This window comes from Lutra lutra, chromosome 8 (genome assembly GCF_902655055.1).
Source record: "Lutra lutra chromosome 8, mLutLut1.2, whole genome shotgun sequence".
NCBI classification, from domain to species: Eukaryota; Metazoa; Chordata; class Mammalia; order Carnivora; family Mustelidae; genus Lutra; species Lutra lutra.
Window position 1 is genome coordinate 98,553,131 of NC_062285.1, and position 23,089 is coordinate 98,576,219.

The 23,089-nt window shown below is 41.5% G+C and overlaps 1 protein-coding gene across 2 annotated transcripts in view; it reads left to right on the forward strand.

Annotated features, from left to right (window-relative positions):
- LGR5 (leucine rich repeat containing G protein-coupled receptor 5) overlaps window positions 1-16,220 on the forward strand; it is a 126,422-nt gene extending 110,202 nt beyond the window's left edge. The window contains exons 11-17 of one of the 2 annotated variants that reach the window (XM_047742826.1): window positions 1,705-1,770; window positions 2,692-2,763; window positions 6,746-6,817; window positions 7,603-7,728; window positions 8,862-9,007; window positions 10,573-10,656; window positions 12,487-16,220. In XM_047742826.1, the coding sequence (XP_047598782.1) occupies window positions 1,705-1,770; window positions 2,692-2,763; window positions 6,746-6,817; window positions 7,603-7,728; window positions 8,862-9,007; window positions 10,573-10,656; window positions 12,487-13,574 (1,654 nt within the window). In that variant the 3' untranslated portion in view covers window positions 13,575-16,220. The remainder of the gene's footprint in view (window positions 1-1,704; window positions 1,771-2,691; window positions 2,764-6,745; window positions 6,818-7,602; window positions 7,729-8,861; window positions 9,008-10,572; window positions 10,657-12,486) is intronic. The other variant, XM_047742825.1, reaches the window with a different exon arrangement.
- Window positions 16,221-23,089: the final 6,869 nt, after the last annotated feature.

Genomic DNA, 23,089 nt, shown 5'->3' on the forward strand with positions numbered 1-23,089 from the left:
AGCTCCCCGCCCCCGCTTTGACTGAATCATCCACGGAGTGCCTGTTACATGGGGAAACTACACTGTTGAAATTGTGCCCCAGGTTCTTCACTTTCATGGGAATTACTGGACTGTGTGTGGCTCTCCCCACTAAGTAGCTGGTGATCTGAAGGGAATTATTTCACATCGTATGATGATAATCAGTGTCTTCCTCATAAGGTGACCACAAGCATTCAGTGAGATAATTTAGGGAAAGCTGTAAACATGGTGTCTATATCTAAGAAGTGCTTGATGAATGTTAGCAATGAAAATAACTAGGTAGAAAGTAGGCACAAGTGCCCGTGTCTTTGTATCAAAGGTGTTCTGTATCTTCTACTAAGAGGTACACAGAAGGATTTGTCCCCTTGCAGTCTGTGAGAACAAGTGAACCAAATTATTATCAGCTGTGACGATATGTATGTCCATTTTCTCACATACACTCTTTTTAAAAAATTTACACCATTTTGTTGACCAGGTATATTTGTGCCCAGGTGTGGGGTATGGTTTGGGGTTTTTTCGTTTTTTGTTTGGTTTGGTTTGGTTTAGTCTTTCAAACCTCTAGTATAAACTACAAATTTGTGTTTGCAAACAGCTTCATCTGCATTATGTTTGTGTAGTAAATGAACTGTCTTTCTATATAAATTCCATTCATTCGGGACGCCTGGGTGGCTCAGTTGGTTAAGCGGCTGCCTTCGGCTCAGGTCATGATCCCAGCATCCTGGGATCGAGTCCCACATCGGGCTCCTTGCTTGGCAGCGAGCCTGCTTCTCCCTCTGCCTCTGCCTGCCACTCTGTCTGCCTGTGCTCACTCTCGCTTCTCTCTCTATGACAAATAAATAAATAAAATCTTTAAAAAAAAAATAAATAAATAAATTCCATTCATTCAAAAAATGTAGAATGGAGTGCTCAATGACAAGAACAAAATAATTTAAAAGCCTCTTAGAAAGCAGTATGGATTTTCCAGTTGCATAGTAGTGATCTGGTTTTAAGAATTAGAATCAGGCATGAAAGTGTGTTGTTAGTTGATTAGCTGATAACTTTTTAAACATGAGACAAGATTTTTTTTTAAGTATCAATGTTACTTTATCTACCAGCTTTCTTTTTTTAAGCTTTCTGCAAATTACCATGGCTTGTTTTAGATTAGTTATATTATACTATAAATATGTCCAGATGTTTTTGTTATTCTGTAATTTGTTGAGCTTTGGCTGAAGACTTTCTTAGATTTTTTTTTTCCCTCTTGCCGTGATTGATTTCAAAATTAGTGCTATGTTTTGAATTGTTGTTGGGTTTTTTTTTTAGTTGATTAGAAAAGAACCAACAATGATTCTCTTAGCTATAGAGATATAGCAGCTCTTAGAGAGGAACAATTATTTAATTTAATTTGTACTCATTTCAGTAAGATAATAGCTAGGACATTGTAGATCATCACTAACAAAATATAAATAAATTCACTAAATAAATTATTTAAATCAATTAAAGAAGTACAACAGCTACATTTCAGTAAATGTTTGGATCTATGCTTAATCCAATAATGCCTGTGACTACCTGCTCCATGTCAGGGCTCAGGAAACATTCAGAGTCTGCCTTTGGGAAATATATCATCTTGGAGGGGAAAGGAGAGCAAAGCATGTTTCCTTAGGATTAATATGTAACAGATTTTTCTCTTTTGTATCTTCTGTTTTCCAGAGATCTATCTTACAACCTGCTAGAAGATTTACCCAGTTTTTCAGTCTGCCAAAAGCTTCAGAAAATGTATGTCTATCAGAGTCTCTAAGTCACTTAACAAAAAGCAAGAGCCAAAACTCACATTTCCAGGGGTCACTGGTTTGCTTGCCCCCGTGGTTCACTGGGGAGACATTTGGTGCTTTCCCTTCTCATACACACAAAGTGTGACTGTGTAGGATGGCTATTGAGCTGGGAAAAATAGATAATATTATTTTACCATGCACTGTACTGTCACTAAAGCATTTATTGTGCTTTTCCCACCCCAAACTTGGTGTTGTAATAGAACTTCAGTGTTATTGGAACTTTGGGATTTTTCTAAACTTACATATCCAATGAGGGGTGTTACTTGTAAATATGGGAGGGGCTTTGTCGGGTGTTTGTTTCACAGCAGCCATCCTTAGAGGAGGTGCCATGTTCTTCATATTCAAGATACCGTTGATGACACTTAGGCAGGAAACATTTGAACATTCCTTTCTTAAAATTGCCTCCACAAAACATGAGTCTTATTGCTTTAAAGTCATACTTTGGTTTTGATCAAAATGATATTAACCATCTATCTTTTCCCACTTTGTTTTTCTTTGAATGCCTTTGGGCAATTAAGAGAGAAAAAGAAAGGCAAATCTGTTTTTAAAAGGTAAGGATTTGACACTCTTGAACACCCTCAAAGAATTCTAGAAGGGCCCGGAAGGCAGAGCCAGGTGACTGAACGAGGCCAGCATTCGGAATACAGCCTTACGCCCACCCAGAGGAACTTGTTGCTTCAAAAGAGAGGCAACACTCCAGTATATAAATTGGAATGTTCTTCTTTAAGCAAAAAAAAAAAATTTTTTCATCAGTCACTTGGTAGTCACACTTCCTGTGTTCTTTGATTGAGGGCAGGTAATCCCTCTGTACACGATCTCTGAAGACTAATCTTTGAAACCAATCTTTGGAACTCTGTCGTTTCAGAGACCTGCGACATAATGAAATCTATGAAATTAAAGTTGACACTTTCCAGCAGTTGCTTAGCCTCCGAACTCTGTGAGTACTGCCTCCCAGCGCCTTCCCCCGCACAAAGCACTCTCTTCCCTAGTATTTTCTTTCCACTGTATACGGGTACTGTTGGACCTGTGTGCTTGTTTTTGCTGTGAAAAGGCAAATCTCTCGCTCATGGTGATTTTCAGGAATATATTCAAAAGTAGTAAATTTGCCATCTGCTCTCTGACACGGAACTTGGATAAAGAAGAAGGAGGCCAAGCTGTTGACTTGCCTATGAAACATGTTTCTGTCAGCAGCCTGGAATGGGTAGGGATCGTTTTCCACACAGAAATGGGACGACTGCACAATTCTTCCTGCCTGTTCATTTTTTTCTGGGTCAACGGTTCTCAGTCTGTGTCTCAGAGTGCTTACAAATCCTCTGGGGGTCACTGTAAAGAATGCTGGCTTCAGGTCCTCACGGGCTTCATGAGTTAGAATCTCTGAGTTGGATCCTAACGATTGCCATTTTAACAAGTACACTAAAGCTTGAGCACAGACGCCCTGAAAAAGGCTTCTGTCGATCAGATGACTAAGAATTGTAAATATGGTATCTAGTTCCATTTTATGAGTGAAAACACCATGTACCAGCCATAAATTAAAAAAAAAAAAAAACACTTGATAACAGATTGTTTTCTGTGACAGATCTTTTTCATCTTGAAACCAAATTTCAATGTAATTTTGATGAATAACGACAGTATGTAATGCTTAAACTCTGGTATATGTTGTTAAATACTCCTTTTTTCCTAACGTTTTTCTTTTCTTTTCTTTTTTTAAGATTTATTTATTTATTTGAGAGACAGAGGGGCGGGAGGGGCAGAGGGAGAGGGAGAAAGAATCTCAAGCAGACTCCCCACTGAGTGTAGAGCCCAAGGCAGGGCTCAGTGTCACGACCCTGAGATCATGACCTGAGCCAGAATCAAGCATTGGTGCTTAACTGACTGAGCCACGCAGGCACTCCCTAAAGTTTTTCTTAATACTTAAGAGACTATATCATAGTAAAATAATGCCACTCTTCAAAACATTTTAAATTGACACATAAGAATCATCTCCTCCTAAAAATTTACCTTGAAAACTATCTTGTTCTGAATTTAAATATATTGCCCTTTCCTTATTTTTGGTATCAGCTTGTGAAGTTCTTCTACTTTTTTTTAGTAAATGTAAAACAAAAATACATTACCTGACTTTTTCACCCAGGTGGAGTTCTGGCTGTTTCCAAAAGTCAGTTTCCCTGTAAAAGGCTGACATAGTTGATAACGCTCTATTATGTCACTGAAATTTGCTAACAGAGTAGAACTTAAATGTTCTCACCAAAAATATCCATATATTTTTTTCATATACACACAAAATGAAAGACTGACCTCTAACGACACCAGAAGAATGAGACACAGACCCAGAAGGCTCCATGTCTGAGTCTCCCTGAATTCCTCCTGCCCCTTAGACTTCACGTCTGTCACCCACCAAACTCTGCCACCTCCAGTTCATCCACTCTTCTGCCACAGGCCCATGGAATGACTCCTGTGGATCGCCACCATCATCGTCCTAACCAGCCTTTCCACCCTCCGCCTCCACTCACTCATCCCATTCTCTGAAGAGAATCTTTCTCAAACAGAAATCTAATCATGGTGCTTCTCTGCTTCAAGAATCTCGTTAGTCTCCTATTGTCTTTAAGATTGAGTCTAGACTTCCCAGCACCGAGCTTCAAAATCTGACTCCAACCTCCTATATAACCTCTTGACTCTCAGCCACGCATTCCTAGGCCTCTGACACGTGGTGGCTAGCTCCCGTGTTCTTGCTGCCCATTGGGTTCCTCCCCACTCTCAACTTCCCCCTGCCTGAGCCCTTATAAGAACAAGATCTGCCATGAGCCCATGCCACTCTGATGCATTTTGCACACTCCCTGCCACAGGACTCAACCCTCGGCAATGCCATGCGTAGACTGTGCCCTACCCAAAGATGACAAGAACTTTTTTATCATCCACCCCACCCCCCGAGGGTCTAGTGCAGTGGCTCTCTTGTTATTTACTTAAGAATTTTGAACATGTTTTGAACAAAAGATAGGGACTCTGATGTCAGTCAGCTCAAGTTGGAATCCCAGCTCCTGAGATGATTCTGTGACTTGGAGCAAGTCCCTTACTGCTCTGTGCGTCACTCCTCACCAGTAAAATGGGCCTAATGACAACACCCACCTCTTAGAGTTGTGCTGACGGTTATGAGAGCAAGCGAGGCATGGGTAGGCAGAAACCAACCATGTGGCCAAGGCTGAGGCTACAGAAACACAGAGAAGGGAGGCCGCGGTTGAGAAAGTGTGCACCTGCCACCAGAGACAAGATTCCCAAGCAGAGAAGGAGGACCAGTGCCCAAGTTCTCTCTCCTGGGCTTCCACTGGGAATCTAGCTGCGACCAGTAGGGAGCCACCTGCAGTGTCAGCCCCAGGCACGGAACAGGGCTGGAGAGCACAAATGGGTCCTCGGGGGCTGCTGGGAGGACTCCAGCACACAGGTGTACAAACAGGAGAGGAATTACAGTCCTTTGAACATACAAATTCTCCCATATTTACTCGAAAACCCGCCAAAGTGCTATAGGGACCCATGACCGGACTCAGCCTGCATTCCTGATATTCTGTTCTGTGAGGCTTACTGGGGGGCACTCTTGTTCCAGCTGAAGCCACCGGGGACTTGGACAGGTGGTAGGACCTGCTCCCCTCGAAGGACAGAGACATTAGGAGCAGCTCAGGAGGAGACAGCCTCCTCATTCAATTTACCGAATCCCCATTTGGAGCGTCCCCACTCCTTCCCTGCCATTTCCTCCCCTTGTTAGCCAAAACTGTTTCTGTTCTGGGATCCGTGAGGGATCAAAATAAAAAGCCTTCCAGTTTCATCCAGCGTAGGGAGCCTTTCAAATGAGAATATAAATATGCTGTAAAGACCATTTATCCAAGATAACTCAGGAGGCCCTGTATCCTAAATAAATCACTCCTCTGAGCTAGAGAAAAGGTGACCCGAATCCCTTTCAATTTCCTCAGTTGTCTACACTTCCATTACATTTATTAGTCAGGCATTCTGAAAGGACAAATTTTAAGTTCATTGTTCCTTTTGTGAAATGTGGAAGTCCTTATTCCTGCTGAATCATCTACATTTCAGCGTGTGTGTGTGTGTGTGTGTGTGTTGAGTGAATTTTATTTCTCCATAGATTATAGGTTTTCTTTGTTATTAAAGGATTTTATTTTCGACACATTAGCCCCTTTTTTATTTATTTTGCAGTTAAGAATTTAAATGTGCATCTCCTTTACTGGGGATTTTTTTTTTTTTAAGATTTTTATTTATTTATTTGACAGAGATCACAAGTAGGCAGAGAGGCAGGCAGAGAGAGAGGAGGAAGCAGGCTCCCCGCCCAGCAGAGAGCCCGACTCGGGGCTCGATCCCAGGACCCTGGGATCACGACCCAAGCCGAAGGCAGAGGCTTCGACCCACTGAGCCACCCAGGCGCCCCTGGGGATTTTTTTTTTTTTAATACTTCTCAGTGTTTCTCTTGCGGCCTGACCTACCCTACAATGTACAGAAAGCGTTTTTGAGTTTCATTACATGTGCAGGACATTTTATCCACTTCCAATTCGCCAGAGGAAGACCCTCGGAAGTCCTGCGTCTTAACTCCTCCTCCACCTCTGCTCATCTCAGAAGTGCCCCCATAAAATTTCACGGCCATGTTTTAGTCAACATTTTAGCAGAGAGTAAAATCTAAAATATCCACTTGCATGATTTTTCCTTGATTGTTTTAAAACAAGTTTGATTTAAAGTCCCCTCTTGAGTCACTTGATACTACTAATACCTTTCTCTGAAAGCTGATTTGATAAACTTATTGCTATGTCCTGAATGGAATTTAAGTTTTGGCAGAAGAACGAATATATGTGGTAAAACTTCACACGATCTTTTTTTTTTTTTTTTAATATATAATCCTCTCACTTGCCTCATTTTTTTTTTTTAAATAGGAATTTAGCCTGGAACAAAATTGCCATCATTCATCCCAATGCGTTTTCCACTTTGCCATCTCTAAGAAAGCTGTGAGTATTTTCGTGACTTGTTTATGGCATGTTTTAAATAATTGGGGGGCCACCTAAATTCATCAAAAATGTTGGTTTTGCCGAAGAGGCCACGTGCTCGGATTGCCGGGCCGTTAGTGCTCTGGACATTGGAGCTGAGTCAGACCAGAGAGGAGCCCCCCACAACTCCGCCCTTCCATGGCCACGGGGGGCGGGGGGGCAGCGGGTTGGGGGTGGCCTGACATGTGTAATTGAAGATCTGGGTGACAGCTGGTTCTGGTTATTGAGGTGAAATTTTCCATTTTAGCTGAGCAATCAGGTGGAATAGAATAAGATGTCATTTCAGTTCCAAAGTGTTTTCATTTCATATTTGCCATCCTGAGAGAAAACTTTGCTGTCCTGTCCCCCACCCCCACGCCACCTCCCCTTTGCTTCTTACACCTTCCTCTCCCCTCTCCCTTGTCGAAAGGAGAAGTTGCTGGTCAGACAGAGTTAAGGGGAGGAAAGAGAATAAACCCGACAGCATCTTGCCCCTCCTGCCCAACTTAATCCATTCAATATCACTTTTCAAATTAGCTTTAGCACCTCCTTCCACTGATTTTTGATGTCCCCACCCGACAAAATGAAGCTGAATATGGAAATTACAATTCGGATGTGATTGAAACAAGTCCCCCCTGCAATTCTGATTTTAAGTCATAAAATGATCAGAAGCTAAACCTAAAAGTTTGCCTTTTTTTTTTTTTAAAAAACATCGATGCTTTCTGCAAACACAGACCAAAAGCCAATTGTTGTTTGATGTTTTACAGGGACCTATCCTCCAACCGCCTGTCGTCTTTTCCTGTAACGGGGTTACATGGTTTAACTCACTTAAAATTAACAGGAAATCATGCCTTACAGAGCTTGATATCATCTGAAAACTTTCCAGAACTCAAGTGAGTTTGTCATTAAAACTAATAAGATACATTTGTGGTCATGAGAAATAATAGACGTGTTATAGTAGTTTTCAAAATTTATGAGGTCATGGGACTCTTTTGAATTACATTTCATGCCCTCAAGTCCCCCACCCCTAGGGCATTGTTAGGACAAACCCTGAAGGGGGAGACTTCGTCTTCCTGATCACATTTCCTTTCTTCCTCAAAGATGCCTCCCAGAATCCTAGTGTTCACGGGAAGAGTTTGGAAACCATCGATCCATGAGATATAAACTAGGACACGTAATTAAATAACATGATAACATTATTGTAGTTAAAAACTGCTTACGTTTTTAATTTTATCTAGCTTGTTATATGTTCTAATAAAATGTACTAAATTCATATTTCTTTGAGGAAGTAATGCTCTTTAAAATCTGTTATGCTTATTACTGTTAAAAAATCCCTTGAAAGACTATATATATATATATATATATATATATATGTGCGTATATATATATATATACATATATATGTGTGTGTGTGTGTGTATATATATATATATATATATATATATATGCATGTAGGTACGTGTATGGGTATATACATATGTATACGTATTTTTTAAACCACAGGACATTCCATATACTTTTAAAACCATAACCCCAAAGAGAGTTTGGAAAGTAGAAGAGAGTAAAAATCTAAAAATACCCCCTAAACAACTTTTTATTTTATTTCCTTTCAGACTTTGTTTCCAATGTATTTTTAATCGTTAGAACTACAGTACATATACGAACTTACATCATGTTTTCATTACTTTACATTATGTCATACCATAAGCACTTTTTAATGGTGCTACAATTTTCCTAGCAGTCATTTTTTTAACTTCCCTATTATGGAAATTTTCAAGCACCAAAGTAGAGAAAATAATATAATATATGCATCACTCAACCTCAGCAATTATCAGCATTTCATGGCAACTCCGTTGTTATTATAAATAGTACAGTAATGAACATCTTTGTACACAGTTAATACTTTAGTTTCTTAATTAAGGCTAAGATCCAAAGACAGAATTATTGAGTGAAAGAACATGAACACTACCTTCAACAACCTGTGTCTTTAAGTATGTGTTTTTTGTTTGATTTCGTTCATTTAAAGGGTTATAGAAATGCCTTATGCTTACCAGTGTTGTGCATTTGGAGTGTGTGAGAATGTCTATAAAATATCTAATCAATGGAATAAAGAGGACAACAGCAGTACAGATGACCTTCATAAGAAAGATGCTGGAATGTTTCAAGTTCAAGGTAAGACTTGCTATGTCACAGTGATGAAATTGTATCTAGAAGGGTCTTGAAAAGTCATCAAACAAGTCATCTGAACTCCAGACAAGTCCCTATGTAACCAGCCCCAGCAAGTTGGCCATCAATCTCACTACTTAAAGACTCCCAAAGAAAGAGAAATATCCCTTGGGATTCGTTCTAAAAGTTCATCTTTTCCATAAGTGATTTCTTCATACTTTTATTTACAATTCAATCCCCCATGGCATAGACTGTCCTCGGGGGTAATTCTTAATATTGATGTTAATATTTCCATAAGCTTTTAAAAGGGCCTCATCCTTATGGATACCTTTTTTTAAAAAACATGTTTCTGAGTGGTTTTCTCCAGAAGACAAAATCCTCTTTTATTCTTAGGACCTGAGAGAAGTAGCCAGTACAGGCATTTAGATGCCCCCATAGGTCAGCAGAAGGGCTGAAGAATCCCAATTCTCATCCAACTAATTCTAAAACATTCTCTCCTCCCCCGCACCCCCATAGAGGTATCTGTCAGGAAGGTGAAATGAGATCATGTCTGTAAAGCACTTGGCTTTCCTTGAAGTAAGACCTTACTTAAACCGACAGCAATGCCCCTGAAACCACACCTGTGGTAACGAGGAGACGCCATGGCAGCCCCCACTTGCCTTTCCCTGCCAACCCTGCAAGTTTGCACAAAGTCTAAGCAGATTGGCTTCTCTTCCTTTGGGCCCTAATGATTTGTTGATTCCCAGGCAAGTGTGATTCCGTCTGTCTGACTGTTAACTTACCATCTCTGTATGTACACACATCAGTTTAAAGAGCTGATATTTTAGCTTTGGCTTTTTTGTTTGAGGCCACAGCATGTATCTGGCTCCTGTTTTTCCCTTAGTTTTTGCTCTCGCTGCTTCATCCATGTTAATTTCTACTATATTCATTCACTCAGGAAAAAAAAAAAATTAGTGCCTACTGTGGACCAGGAGGAATATAATGGACAAGAAAGACAAAGTTCTTCGGGGAGTTCATGTTTACGGGCAGTGATTCTGTATGTTAGGTCACTAAACTCCTGTTTCATAAATAGGTGCTAAACTAAGCACTAAGCAGTAACTTGATTTGTGCTTTGTTAAGCAGAATCTCCCGGAAAGATAGAAACTTATCTACCTGATTCTTCTTCTCGTGCTCAGAGAACACAGCCCAGATAGCTTAGCTATCTAAGCACTGGAAAATTGGATAAAGAGAGGCCCACAGCCTCTCTCCAACTTAGGTCAGTGCAATTTGGGACCATCCTGAGCTGCAGGGAACAAGGACAGAATGAGAGACCTAAAGTGTTATGGCCCAGAGCCTGGGGTTACCCTCCCTCACCCCCACTTCATCTGGAATACTATGTCATATAGTGGCTCAAGTAGAACATCCAAAAGCAACTTTATAAAAGATTGCCAGAAAGCCAGAGCTCAGGAAAAAGTGGCATGTCTGGGCTTCAGTTCCCTTTGTGACCTTTCATGTCTTAAGGATGTGGTCCTGGGATGTGGTCCCCAGGAAGGAGAGACAGAACCTCATTCCAGGGCCTCTCATTCCTGCAGATGAGCGGGATCTTGAAGATTTCCTGCTGGACTTTGAGGAAGACCTGAAAGTCCTTCATTCGGCGCAATGCTCACCTTCCCCAGGTGAGAAGGGTCCACAACTGGGCTGTCCATGCGCACGCTGACTCTGAGGCCATCAGTGACATACTGGCCACCCTTCAAACCAAAATCTGTGCTGCCTTTGAGGCATCCATCCCTGTGGGGACCTTTAAAATAGAAATGTCCATTCCCTAGACTTGGTCCTCCCTCATAGACAGGGTTTCTGTGAAAGACTTAAGATTAATGAAAACTGAAGAACCAATCAAGCACATGCAGTTTTTTAAAAGATTTTATTTATTTATGTGTTTATGTATTTAATTTTAATTTTTTATTTACCTGAGTGGGGGAGCGTGCACAGGCTGTGGGTGGGGGGATGGGGAGTTCTCGAGGAACAGATGGGGAGGGAAAGATTCTCAAGCAGACTCCCTGCTGAGAGACGTTGATGACTCAGGGCTCTATCCCATGACCTTGATTGAGATCATGACTTGAGCCAAAACCAAGAGTCCAATTAACCAACGGGGCCACCCAGATGCCCTATATAGGCAATTTTTTTTTTAAAGATTTTATTTATTTATTTGACAGAGAGATCACAAGTAGATGGAGAGGCAGAGAGAGAGAGAGAGAGAGAGAGGGAAGCAGGCTCCCCGCTGAGCAGAGAGCCCGATGCGGGACTCGATCCCAGGACCCTGAGATCATGACCTGAGCCGAAGGCAGCGGCTTAACCCACTGAGCCACCCAGGCGCCCTAGGCAATTTTTTTTAAAGATTTTATTTATTTATTAGACAGAGATCACAAGTAGGCAGAGAGGCAGGCAGAGAGAGGGAAGCAGGCTCCCTGCTGAGCAGAAAGCCCGATTCGGAGCTCGATCCCAGGACCCCGGGATCATGACCTGAGCCGAAGGAAGAGGCTTTTACCCACTGAGCCACTCAGGAGCCCCTATATAGGCAATTTTTAAATGATATCAGCAGTCTAGTCTTAACTAGTACATAGCAGTCTTGCTTCATGTAATCATTTATTTTTTAAAATTTCCGGGGCGCCTGGGTGGCTCAGTGGGTTAAGGCCTCTGCCTTCAGCTCAGGTCATGATCTCAGGGTCTTGGGATCGAGCCCCACATCAGGCTCTCTGCTCAGCAGCGAGCCGGCTTCCTCTTCTCTCCCTCTCTGCCTGCCTCTCTGCCTACTTGTGATCTCTGTCAAATAAATAAATAAAATCTTAAAATAAAATAAAATTTCCTCTTTCCTAAATAGCTATTTGATTAAAGCAAATAATAGTTTATACAGACAAGTAAAAAGGTGTAGATTGACTTCATGTAATTGTCCCATTCTCAGGAACAGGATGGGCCAGCTCGGGTCATGGAGGGTGGGTGTGGGGTGGAAAGCAGCTGGGAAGGGTTGATACTTTATTTTCAACAATAGGATTCTGTTACTCTCAAACATCAAACCTAAGATGAAATTTCCATGAAATGCACTCTCATCATACCCATACTTCCCCTTCTAATATTATGGAGTATTTCCCTGGGATTTTCTTTTTCTGCTTCCAGAACATTTTTGAAGCATTCTGAAAAACTACATAATGAAAAGCCCAGGAGATCTGGCTTTTCACTGGCCCCAACTCCACTGTATTTGGGGGAACATAATCAAGTGATTGAAACTCCCCATCTCCATTTCTGTGTGTTTAGGTTCAAAACATGAGCACCTGCTGTTCATGTTTTCACAGTAGTTAAAGAAAGTAGAACACGCCACAGGGGAACTGTGTGCTACTCTGGCTGTTACTGGCCTCTCTCTCGGCATCCTAAGAAGAGAAACAAAAAGGTAATGTGGCAGAAGTTGTGAACCCTAGTTTGATACCCAGTCTTTTTCTTCCTTGGACTTCTAGGCCCCTTCAAACTCTGCGAGTACCTGTTTGGTAGTTGGCTGATCAGAATTGGAGTGTGGACCATTGCCATTTTGGCGCTTACTTGCAATGCCTTGGTGACCTCGACCGTGTTCAGAGCCCCTCTGTACATTTCCTCCATAAAACTGTTAATTGGGTTAATAGCAGCTGTGAACATGCTCATGGGGGTCTCCAGCGCTGTGCTGGCGGGTGTGGATGCGTTCACTTTTGGCAGCTTTGCCCAGCATGGGGCGTGGTGGGAACAAGGGGTCGGTTGTCAAGTCGTCGGGTTTTTGTCCATTTTTGCTTCGGAATCATCTGTTTTCCTGCTCACTCTGGCGGCCCTGGAGCGTGGCTTCTCTGTTAGGTGCTCGGCAAAATTTGAAAGGAAAACTCCTTTCTCCTGTCTGAAAGCTGTCATTCTGCTCTGCGCTGTGCTGGCCTTGACCATCGCCACAGTTCCGCTGCTAGGGGGCAGTGAGTTCAGCGCCTCCCCACTCTGCCTCCCCCTGCCCTTTGGCGATCCCAGCACCACGGGCTACATGGTTGCGCTTGTCTTGCTCAACTCTCTTTGCTTCCTGGTGATGACCATTGCCTACACCAAGCTCTACTGCAATTTGGAAAAGGGAGACCTAGAGAACATGTGGGACTGTTCTATGGTGAAGCACATTGCTCTCTTGCTCTTCACCAACTGTATCCTTTACTGTCCCGTGGCCTTCCTGTCCTTCTCCTCATTACTAAACCTCACCTTTATCAGTCCTGAAGTAATTAAGTTTATCCTCCTGGTGATTGTCCCGCTTCCTGCCTGCCTCAATCCCCTTCTCTACATCCTCTTCAATCCCCATTTTAAGGAGGATCTGGGGAGCCTGGGAAAACAACCCCACTTCTGGACCAGATCGAGAAACCCAAGCCTGATGTCTATTAACTCTGATGATGTCGAGAAGCAGTCCTGTGACTCAACCCAAGCCTTGGTAACCTTCACCAGTGCCAGCATTGCTTACAACCTGCCTTCCAATTCCGTGTCACCACCAGCTTACCCAGTGACCGAAAGCTGTCACCTTTCATCTGTGGCATTTGTCCCATGTCTCTAATTCACCTGTGGGAGAAAAAGTTTTTAAACATTGAAAACCCAAAAACATGAGAGTGGGTACATCAGAGCAGTAACTAAGAATAGCTGGTGGAAACTTTGTTTTTGGTATCTCTCAGTGTGGAAAAAGCTGAAAACCTGTTGATACTGGAGAGTGAAAAGTAAGTCTAACTGCTGCTTGTATAACTCATTCAGATATAAGAGATAGATCAGTCACACTATTTAGGTATGCCCAGATTTTTAAAAAACAGATCTGAAATGTTCAAAAGAGATTCTCCATGATTTCAACCAGATTCTTTTTCAACTCACCAATCTAGTTATTTGGGGAGAGAGGCAGAACTACTCACTTACAAAAGAGGTTTTAAACCTGAAAAACCCCTCAAAAGATGGTGAGAGGTGTTTGGAAAATAGGGTTTTAAATGGCCTACGTGACGAAGTCGAGGCTGTGACCAGTAGGATTTCGTTTTAATGACCATGTGGATGTTTTAGCCCTCCTTCACGTTTCCTCACAAAGGATCCTTCCAGTCACCAGTCCCCTCCTGAATGGATAATGTAGGGCATTCCTAGTTAGATTCATATCCTTTCTAGATATGCCAGATTTTTATGTATCAGCATGAGATGGTTCCACCTCAGTGAAGTAAAACTGCCTACAAGTATTTTTGAAAGGAAAATAAACTTAAATTCTTAAATTGGCATGAAGGCAATCATGTAGAAGTGAAGTTTGCTTTGTCTGATTCATTGTTAACTCCTTGCTGTCCAGCACTCAGAAGAAAAGTCCGTTGCTGGCGATGGATATACCTAGAAAAGACGGTGAGCAGCCTGGGAGGTTTTGGGGGGTTTTTGTTTGTTTTGTTGTTGTTGTTGTTTTCAGGTGAGTGCACACTTCTTGCAGGAGGTCTTTTCAGTTGATTCAAACTAATGTGCATCTTTAGGAAATGACCAAATGCAGACCGACATAAATTAAATGCACAGGCATCATCACTTCACACATGTGTATCTCTAGTAGTTCTAGCAACGGTGTCTGAAACCACTTTGGGCTCAACAGGGATTTGGTAACATATCCTGTTTATTTAGCTTGGTTTTAGCTGTGTTGTCTCTGGACCAACCCACGTGATGTAAGGAACATGACTTCTGTGCTTATTCCATATGTAATACATGTGTTAAGTATTTTAAGAAGCAAAATTATTAAATACTAAAGGTCAAAGGATTAATTTGTAACTTCTATTATACTACATTAGCTTCAGTACATCCAAATCAAAAGACTGTTAGGTAGATTTATTTTTATATAAGCATGTTTATTTTGATCAGATGTTTTAACTTGGAATTGAAAAAAAAACATTTATGAGATGTTTTATAAGATGTGTAAATATAGAACTGTATTTATTACTACAATAAAGATTCAGTAACACTAAGGACCATGATAATAAACTATGTACAGTGGCATATTCTTCCATATATATTGTGTTTCTCTGCCCGTTTTCTTTAAATTCATTAACTGTATATAATATGTGTAAATGTATAGTACTTGTAAATAGATTCCAAACTTGCTTTTCTATTGGGTACAAAATAAAAGAAATTTGTAATAAAATGTGTGACTATAAAACAAAGTATCTTCAGCTCTTTTTGAGCCCACAGGCAAATATATGGTCTCCTAAGTGTTTTTTATTTCTAATGTATAAGTACATTTGCTATTGAAGTATTTTCACCTCAATATTTTAGGTACTTTGGACTTACCATAAGAAGTAAACACTTCACAAGAACAACCCAAAATATCTTTTACCAACTCCTGGATTGTGTTAAGTAGGACTAATAAGCCATTTTGTCAAGGCAAATGACTTGGTAAAGGTTATTGTCCTCAGTGAGGGTTTGGATTTCATAGCCAGAACCTATTTCTTTTGCAACATAAAAAGAAAAAAAAACTCCACAACTAGAAAGAAATATATAAATAACAAATCAATCTTAAAATTATTCAACATGAACATGAGTTTTCTATAAATTCTTCCTTTAAAAAACCATATTTCATGACTATGTCAAGGCCAAAACGTTTTCTAAGGACACGCAATTCTCAGGGCACAAAGAAATGCACTGTTCCCCTTCAGTTCCCATCCCCCAAAACATAAGAAAAGAAGTGACTTTCCTAACATCTTGTGCCAAACCCTTGCAGCTTCAGCAGTGATTCCTGCTGTCCCCATACAGGTCACAAAATGAAACTGTCAAGTCTGGTTGGAGGCCCAGCATTATTGCTAAGAGGACCCATACTTACTGAGCACCCTCAGGGTAGCTGGCACTGAGATCATCACCCACTCATCAGCTAGAACCATATGCTTCAACCTAACCGAGTTAACAGGCATCCCAGGATGTCTACTGTGCTGCCCGCACTTGGTTTGTCTTCAGCTGAAACAAGGGCTCTAAAACGATCTCATTCCTCTGACCCCAGATAGTGGATACAAAAGTTGCTTCTAGAACAATGGATCTCAGTCCTCCTTCTCAACATACTTGCTTTTGGGTACCTAAAGTTAGGAACAAGTCCTGACAGCCCACCTCTTTCTGTCCCACTCAGGAAAGCACAAGTCAGTGATGTAACTTTTTTAAAGGGGGAAAAAATCCACTCTAGTCCATTTCTTTAAAAATCCACAAACTCTATTGCTTTATTAGCAAAACTTAATTATAATACACCTCACAGCAAACACTGCTTTGTTAAGTGTCTGATCAATGCTCTGCACTGTATTACAGTAAGTCAGAACGGCTGGAATTACATCCACAAATAAACAAACCTACAGCGAGAAGAAGAAAGGCTATAATAAGCTCGACAGACGGAACAACAACGAAAACAAAAACCAAAAGACTGTAAACGGGTGGGCTAGCCTAGAGTAAGTGGTTAACTTTACGTTTTCAAAATGGATTCATTCATTCAACAAATACTATGTGCCTCGTATACAGGCAGTGTTCTATGCTTGGGGGTTTCTATGCAAAACATGGTCTGGAATTTGCACTCTAATGAAGGAGAGAGAGACAATAAGCAAATCTAAACAAGGAAATACATGACAGAAACATGAATGGAGGAAAGGAAGCTTGAAGAGCGTGGCAGGAGTGACTGGCATGTTATTTGCGATGCAGAGCTTGAGAAAGGTTCTCTCTGGAAAGGCGCCTTTTAAACTAAAATACTATTCAAAAAGGAGCTACCCTTGCTTTAGCATTCAACTAGTTCCATCAGAAATACTCATCATTTTTAGTTTTCCTCTTCCTATGTTGCCCACAACAAATCATGTTAGATGACATTTTAATATAAAAATATATTAGGTGGCTGTTATTGCACATAATTTTTTCTTAGAATGGTTACTAGAGAGAATCATTCTCATACAAAACAGAAAACATCATTTTGTTTTGGCCAAAAGTGGAAAAACAAGGTAGTAAAAAGTAATAAAATTAGCAACAGCCTGCTTATTTAGAACCGGAAAAGCTTCAACATCTGAAAAAATAACAGTGTTTTGCTTTTTTTCTCTATCTTGTCACTACATGTAGCTCAGGGGCCCATTCGCCAACAAAAGAATAAGTCCCCGAGAAAGAGATGGGGCTCCCTGTGATCCCACTAGCTCCATTCACGCTCTTCAACATTTGGAAATTGTATTTTACAGCTGAACTATGTAGATGAAAGAGACCATTCCCCTCCAAGCCACTAAACACTGACAATTTTCTTTCTTAGGCCTCAGAGGCCCGAAAATATAGTTAGGTTTGGGTGGCATTTCCTTACAAGTGAAGTCGTCACAGGCTCTGTAACCATACCCCACTTTAGTGACCCTGTTATGAACATTTCTAAAGATGCTGGACTCAGATTTGACACTGACTCATTCATCTCAAACCCAAGTTCCAGCATGTCTGATCCTCGAAGCTTGTCGGGGAGGTTGATAACAAAGCTTTAGCTTGTCTGGATGAAGAAACTAGAAAAAATGAATGTGATATGCTGGAGAAGCTCTGTGCAACCTGGGTTTTCCAACTCTAGCCACATTTAGACATGATTTCCCTTTCTGGTTACTACATTTTAAATAGAATGTTAAAAACCTGCAGTCAGTAGTACCTCTCATTTTCACAAAAAAGAAAGAAAGAAAGAAAACAAAACAAAAAACCATCTTAATCCATGAGGACAGGAAATCTAATGATATGGGATAGGGAAATGATAGCTCATCAAATTAAGAATAGGGGTGCCCAGCCAGTTCAGTAGGTAGAGCATGCAACTTTTAACCTTGGTTGGGCTTGTAAGTTTGAGCCCCACATTGTACTGTGTAGAGAGAACTTAAAAATAAAATCTTTAAAAAGAAAAGCCTGAGAATGTTTCCCCAGAGAAAAGAAAGCTCAAGAAGAACACTTGAAAAATTTGAATAATTGAAATTTATTAAGTGCTTTCTTAAGTACCAGCTCATAGCAGTCCAAATAGAATGGTTAAGCCCAGGGATTTGCCACTAGTCAAACCTGCATTCAAATCCTACTTCTATTACTACCTGTATTATAACTGGGCAAAATATTTAATTTTTCTTAGCCTCTACTTTGTCCCCACTCAAATGAGAAAATATCATCAGCCTCATATGACTGGAAGTATTAATAGCTCAGTGTATTAAATCTCTCATCGCAGCACCTGGAATGGAGCAGATGTTTAATAAATGATTGCTGTCTTTTTCCCCTTTCCTAATGGCCCTATGACATAAGCAAAGCAGGACTTGCTATTTTGTAGATAAACTGAGAGTCAGAGTGAGAAGTAAATCCCTAAGATCAAAAATGAGGAGCTATGATTAAAACTTGGGTTTTACTTTTTTTTTTTTTAAAGATTTTATTTATTTATTTGACAGAGAGAAATCACAAGTAGGCAGAGAGGCAGGCAGAGAGAGAGGAGGAAGCAGGCTCCCTGCTGAGCAGAAAGCCCGATGCGGGGCTTGAACCCAGGACCTGGGATCATAACCTGAGCCGAAGGCAGCGGCTTAACCCACTGAGCCACCCAGGCGCCCCAAAACTTGGGTTTTACTTAATAGCAATTGAAAGGCAGTTACAGGATGAGCCAAATTACTTTTTTAGAGAAGAAAAACCAATTGGCAGATTATTCAGGGAGACAGAATTGGGCTTAACCTAAGGAAGATTCACTTCATCAGATGTCTTGGGTACCAAAGAAAGTCTATTACATTAAATGAGAAGCTAGATTAAATAATGGTTAACTAATCAACTCTCAATGTTTTAGATGAATGAATTCTTGGAAAGTGTGGTATTATGATTTATAATAAGAAAATGTATTTGGTCTTGTTCCCCATTCCCGACAGAGTTCTTGAAACCCTTGGAATTTCCTAAGTGATGAAAACCATGTAGATGTGAGTTTTTATGTTAATGAATGACTTTGGGGAGATCCCTAGGTCACCTAAGGATGGAAGCTGATTGCCAGGGGAGCCAACCCTGTGATTAGAGGGTTGGAACTTTCTGTGTACTCCCCCCACCCTCCCATCCGCTTCTATCCCCCACCCCAAGCCCTAACCCTGCCCTTGATCTCCTGGGAGGGGAGGGGACTAGAGATTGAGTTCAACCACCAATGGCCAATGATTTAATCAATCGTGTCTATGTAAAGAAGCCTCCATGAAAATCCAAAAGGATGGGATTCAGAGAGCTTCCAGGTTGGTGAACACATGGAGATTTGGGGAGAGTGGCTCCCATGGAGAAGGCATGGAAGAAGTGCCTTTCCCCATATTTTGCTGTATGCATCTCTTCCATCTGGCTGCTACCGAGTTATATCCTTTTATAATAAACTGGTAACCTAGGTAAAATGTTCTTCTATGTCCCATGAACTGCTCTAGCAAATTAATTGAACTCTAGGAGGGTGTCTTTGAAACATCCCATTTGTAGGAATTTTGTCAGAAGGTAACAACCTGGGATTTGCAACTGGCATCTGAACCAAGGGGGCAGCGGGTGGGGGAGGGTTGAATTGTGGTTGTTGGAAGGAAACCCACACATGGGAATTGGTGTCAGGACTGTAGAGGAAATTTGGGAGACAGGAATTTGTTGGGGGAAGGCAGTGAGATCCTAAATCAACATCGTGAAACCTAGAGTACATAGCTCTACGTCATGAGTGATGGACATTCAGACCATTCATTTAGTGACGATGAAGAGTAAAGACTTGGGATTTAAAGCCCCTTCTTAGGGGCTATGGAATCCTGGGCAAGTCTCTTAATTTCTCCAGCCCTTCACTGTCTCTCATTCTTCCTCAAACTACTGATGAAACAGTATCAACTCCCTAAGGTTAAAGTAGGTCTGAAGCCTGTGAGAGGGGCCAGTAAAGGCCAAATAAGCCAGAGAGCCACAGCACAAAGTCCCAGAATGTACCAGCCCGAAGATCAAGGGTCACCAAGTTGAAGCATCACATATCAAATTCTCTCTGTAGTTAGTTCAAGTCCTTATATTTCCCTTTTTGTCTTTCTTCTTCCTTCCCTGTATTTTCGCCCTAAGCTGTACATATGAAAATACTGGGGTGACAGAGTCAGCGATAGTGGTAAATTAGGCTCTTTCAATCATAAGTAATGAGGGAGAATAGAGAGTAGTTGGGAGGACACCTGTGACCATAAGGAAAGCAGGAGTCTTGGGGCTCCTGGGTGACTCAGTCAGCTGAGTGTTCAACTCTTGATTTCAGCTTGGGTCATGATCTCAGGATTGTGAGGCTCGCATTGGGCTCCACACTCAGCAGAGAGTCTGCTTGAGATTTTTTCTTCCCCTCCCCCGCAGTCCCTGATCCTTCCGTGCACCCACACTATTTCTCTCTTTCTCTCTCTCTCAAATAAATAAATATATTTTTTAAAAAAAACGGAATCTCATAGGAGCACAGGGACAATAAAAATGGGCTTTAGAACCTTAGTGTGGTGTTGGAGAACTAGAAACCTTCAACTCAGTTCTAGGAATGGAAATTCTTGTTACTCTTTAAATTTATGGATCTCTCACCTTCAAAGTGACCCAGTCTTTGTGCTTCAACTACTTCTATTGCTACCAACTGACCATCTCTAGTCTGTAAGTTCTCTTTAATTTGGTTATTTATAACTTGGGATCATTTGTGACCTTCAGCCTAGTATCTCCCAAGAGGACCCCACCATCCCCTAGGTCTCACTTCAGGACTCTCACTTGCTCTCCTTGCCTTGGCTCATTCTGTATCTTCCATTCCTACTCGACAAGGTAAAGATTGATCATGTCATCCCTGTGGAGCAGAGCTTTGAGGGCTAGGCAATCTCAGAGATCACTACCCAGATGAAGGAAATGCTGCCTCTGGGTCATGTAACCCTTTCTGATCCAATTAATCATGGTATTGATAAGGAAAAGTCAGGGTCACATGTTCAAAACCCTGACCATCAGCACTTAAGGAACAAGCCAGAGTCACCTCCCTCTCAGGCAGCCATGGGCAAATGGGTCTTTTAGGAGAGTCTGGGGGCTGTTGATTGGCCAGTTCTATAGATGTGACAAATTTTTATTTTCCTTACAAAGGGAGAGAGATTGGAGATACTTGTCTAGCCCATGCACCATGTTTGCAGTTGCTTCCCAGTCACCACACCTATCACATTCTCCTTGACTCAAGACAGATCAATCAGATGCTCTTTTCAAAGAATTTAGAATTAGGACATTAAGACAGTCTAACTAAGTCAGATGATGATGGCATGGGTGCTTGAACTGAAAGCTCAAACAGAATTTTGGCTAGCATTGGACACCCCAAGAAGTCAAAACCATGTGTAAGGTTAAGTTTTGGAAAGCAGAAAAAGGCACTTTGCAGAGAAAAACAAAAGACTGGTATAGGAAGCAGAAAGGAAAAGAAGTGGCTCGGTCATTAAGCATCTGCCTTCGGGGGCACCTGGGTGGCTCAGTAGGTTAAAGTGGGTTAAAGTGGTTCAGTGGGTTAAAGCCTCTGCCTTCGGCTCAGGTCATGATCCCAGTGTCCTGGGATCAAGACCCATATCGGGCTCTCTGCTCAGCAGGAAGCCTGCTTCACCCTCTCCCGCTCCCCCTGCTTGTGTTCCCTCTCTCCCTGTCTTGTTGTCAAATAAATAAATAATCTTTTAAAAATGATTAAAAAAAAACTCTATTAGATTTTATACCTTGAGACCAAGAATTAATTAAAAAAAAAAAAAGATTGACTTTCTGGAAAGTTCCATTCCCTGGGTGGCCTGATTGTGCCTTTTGTCCTGCTCTTAGATGTCCACGAAATTGTAGTATCCTCTCAATTAACCTCCTTTTTCACTTGAGCTAGTTTCCCACCTCTCACAAACAAGCCCTCCCCAACTAAAATGCTTACCTTCGCTATCCAAAATGTTTTTAAATACAGCTGAATTGTCTTTCCTAAGTTCCTAGCTAAGATCTTCCCCCACCTCCCCCAGGTTCCACTGACACAGGGGGAAATACAGCAGTGAACCACCAACCCTTCCACAGATCCATATTTTCTGCTTCGTTTGGTTACTCACTGGTTTATTGGTTCTGTTTATATAACTTCCAAAATGAAGCCTGCATTTACAGAAAACATATATATATTACATAGAGGGGGTTTTTTTGGTTTGTTTTTTGCCTAACACTCTAAACCGTATTTTTTAAACTGCCTTTCTGTTCTCAAATAGGAAATCTGGACAAAGGGAATGGCAGGACCCCTGGCCAGACAGTCCCACCCCTGAGTGCCAGTGCTGCCATTTTACCAGCCAAAGTGGCATATTACTTCATCCTGGATGGGCATATTCTTTAATTAATCACGAGCATATTCCTTAATTCTTCTAAGCAGCCATTTCTTCATCTCTAAAATGGGGATAATAATAGCATCTACCTCACAGCTTACTCTGAGGAATTGCTATTGCATAAAGTGTTTGGTACTTCATAAGGGCTCAATAAATGCTTAACTATTGTTTGGTGTTTGGGAAGTTTCAATAAATAGAAGCCTTTTTCCTGGCCTTTGTTTGGAACCTGTTGAAAACCAGGACAAGGAGTAAGGCAGCTGAAGGTCAAACATCACCTTTATTGCTGATAAAGCTGAGGAAAGACAGCAGGGCTTGCATCTGCAGACAAGGAGGCTTCCTAATACCTAAGGCTCCCTAATACTTCCTAATACCTGCCTAGTTCAGACATGTCCACGGAGTCACAGGCCACACTGGCCCGACACCGATCTCCCCACGTGAGGGTGTGAAATAAAAGCACGGAAGAGCAGAACCTTCTTGAGGGCACTAGCTGAGGGAAGAAAAGACTGAGTTCTCATAAGTTCTAATAGTAATTCATTTACCCTCCCTCCAAGACAAGGCAGTGAGAGGATGGAAGGCTGCCAGGAGTATGTTCTGTTCCTGCCACTCACTATCTGCATGTGGAAGGAAAGGGCAGGAGGGGGCTTAGGATATGATCCTCCACCAGCCCAACCCCAGCCTTCACCATTTCTTTTAACTCAGTCCTTTTGGCTTCACCAGCAGGGCTGTGACCAACAACACCGTGTGTGGCTGTCCCCTCAGGAGAGGGTATCAGCTATGTGTATCTGGGCAGTTT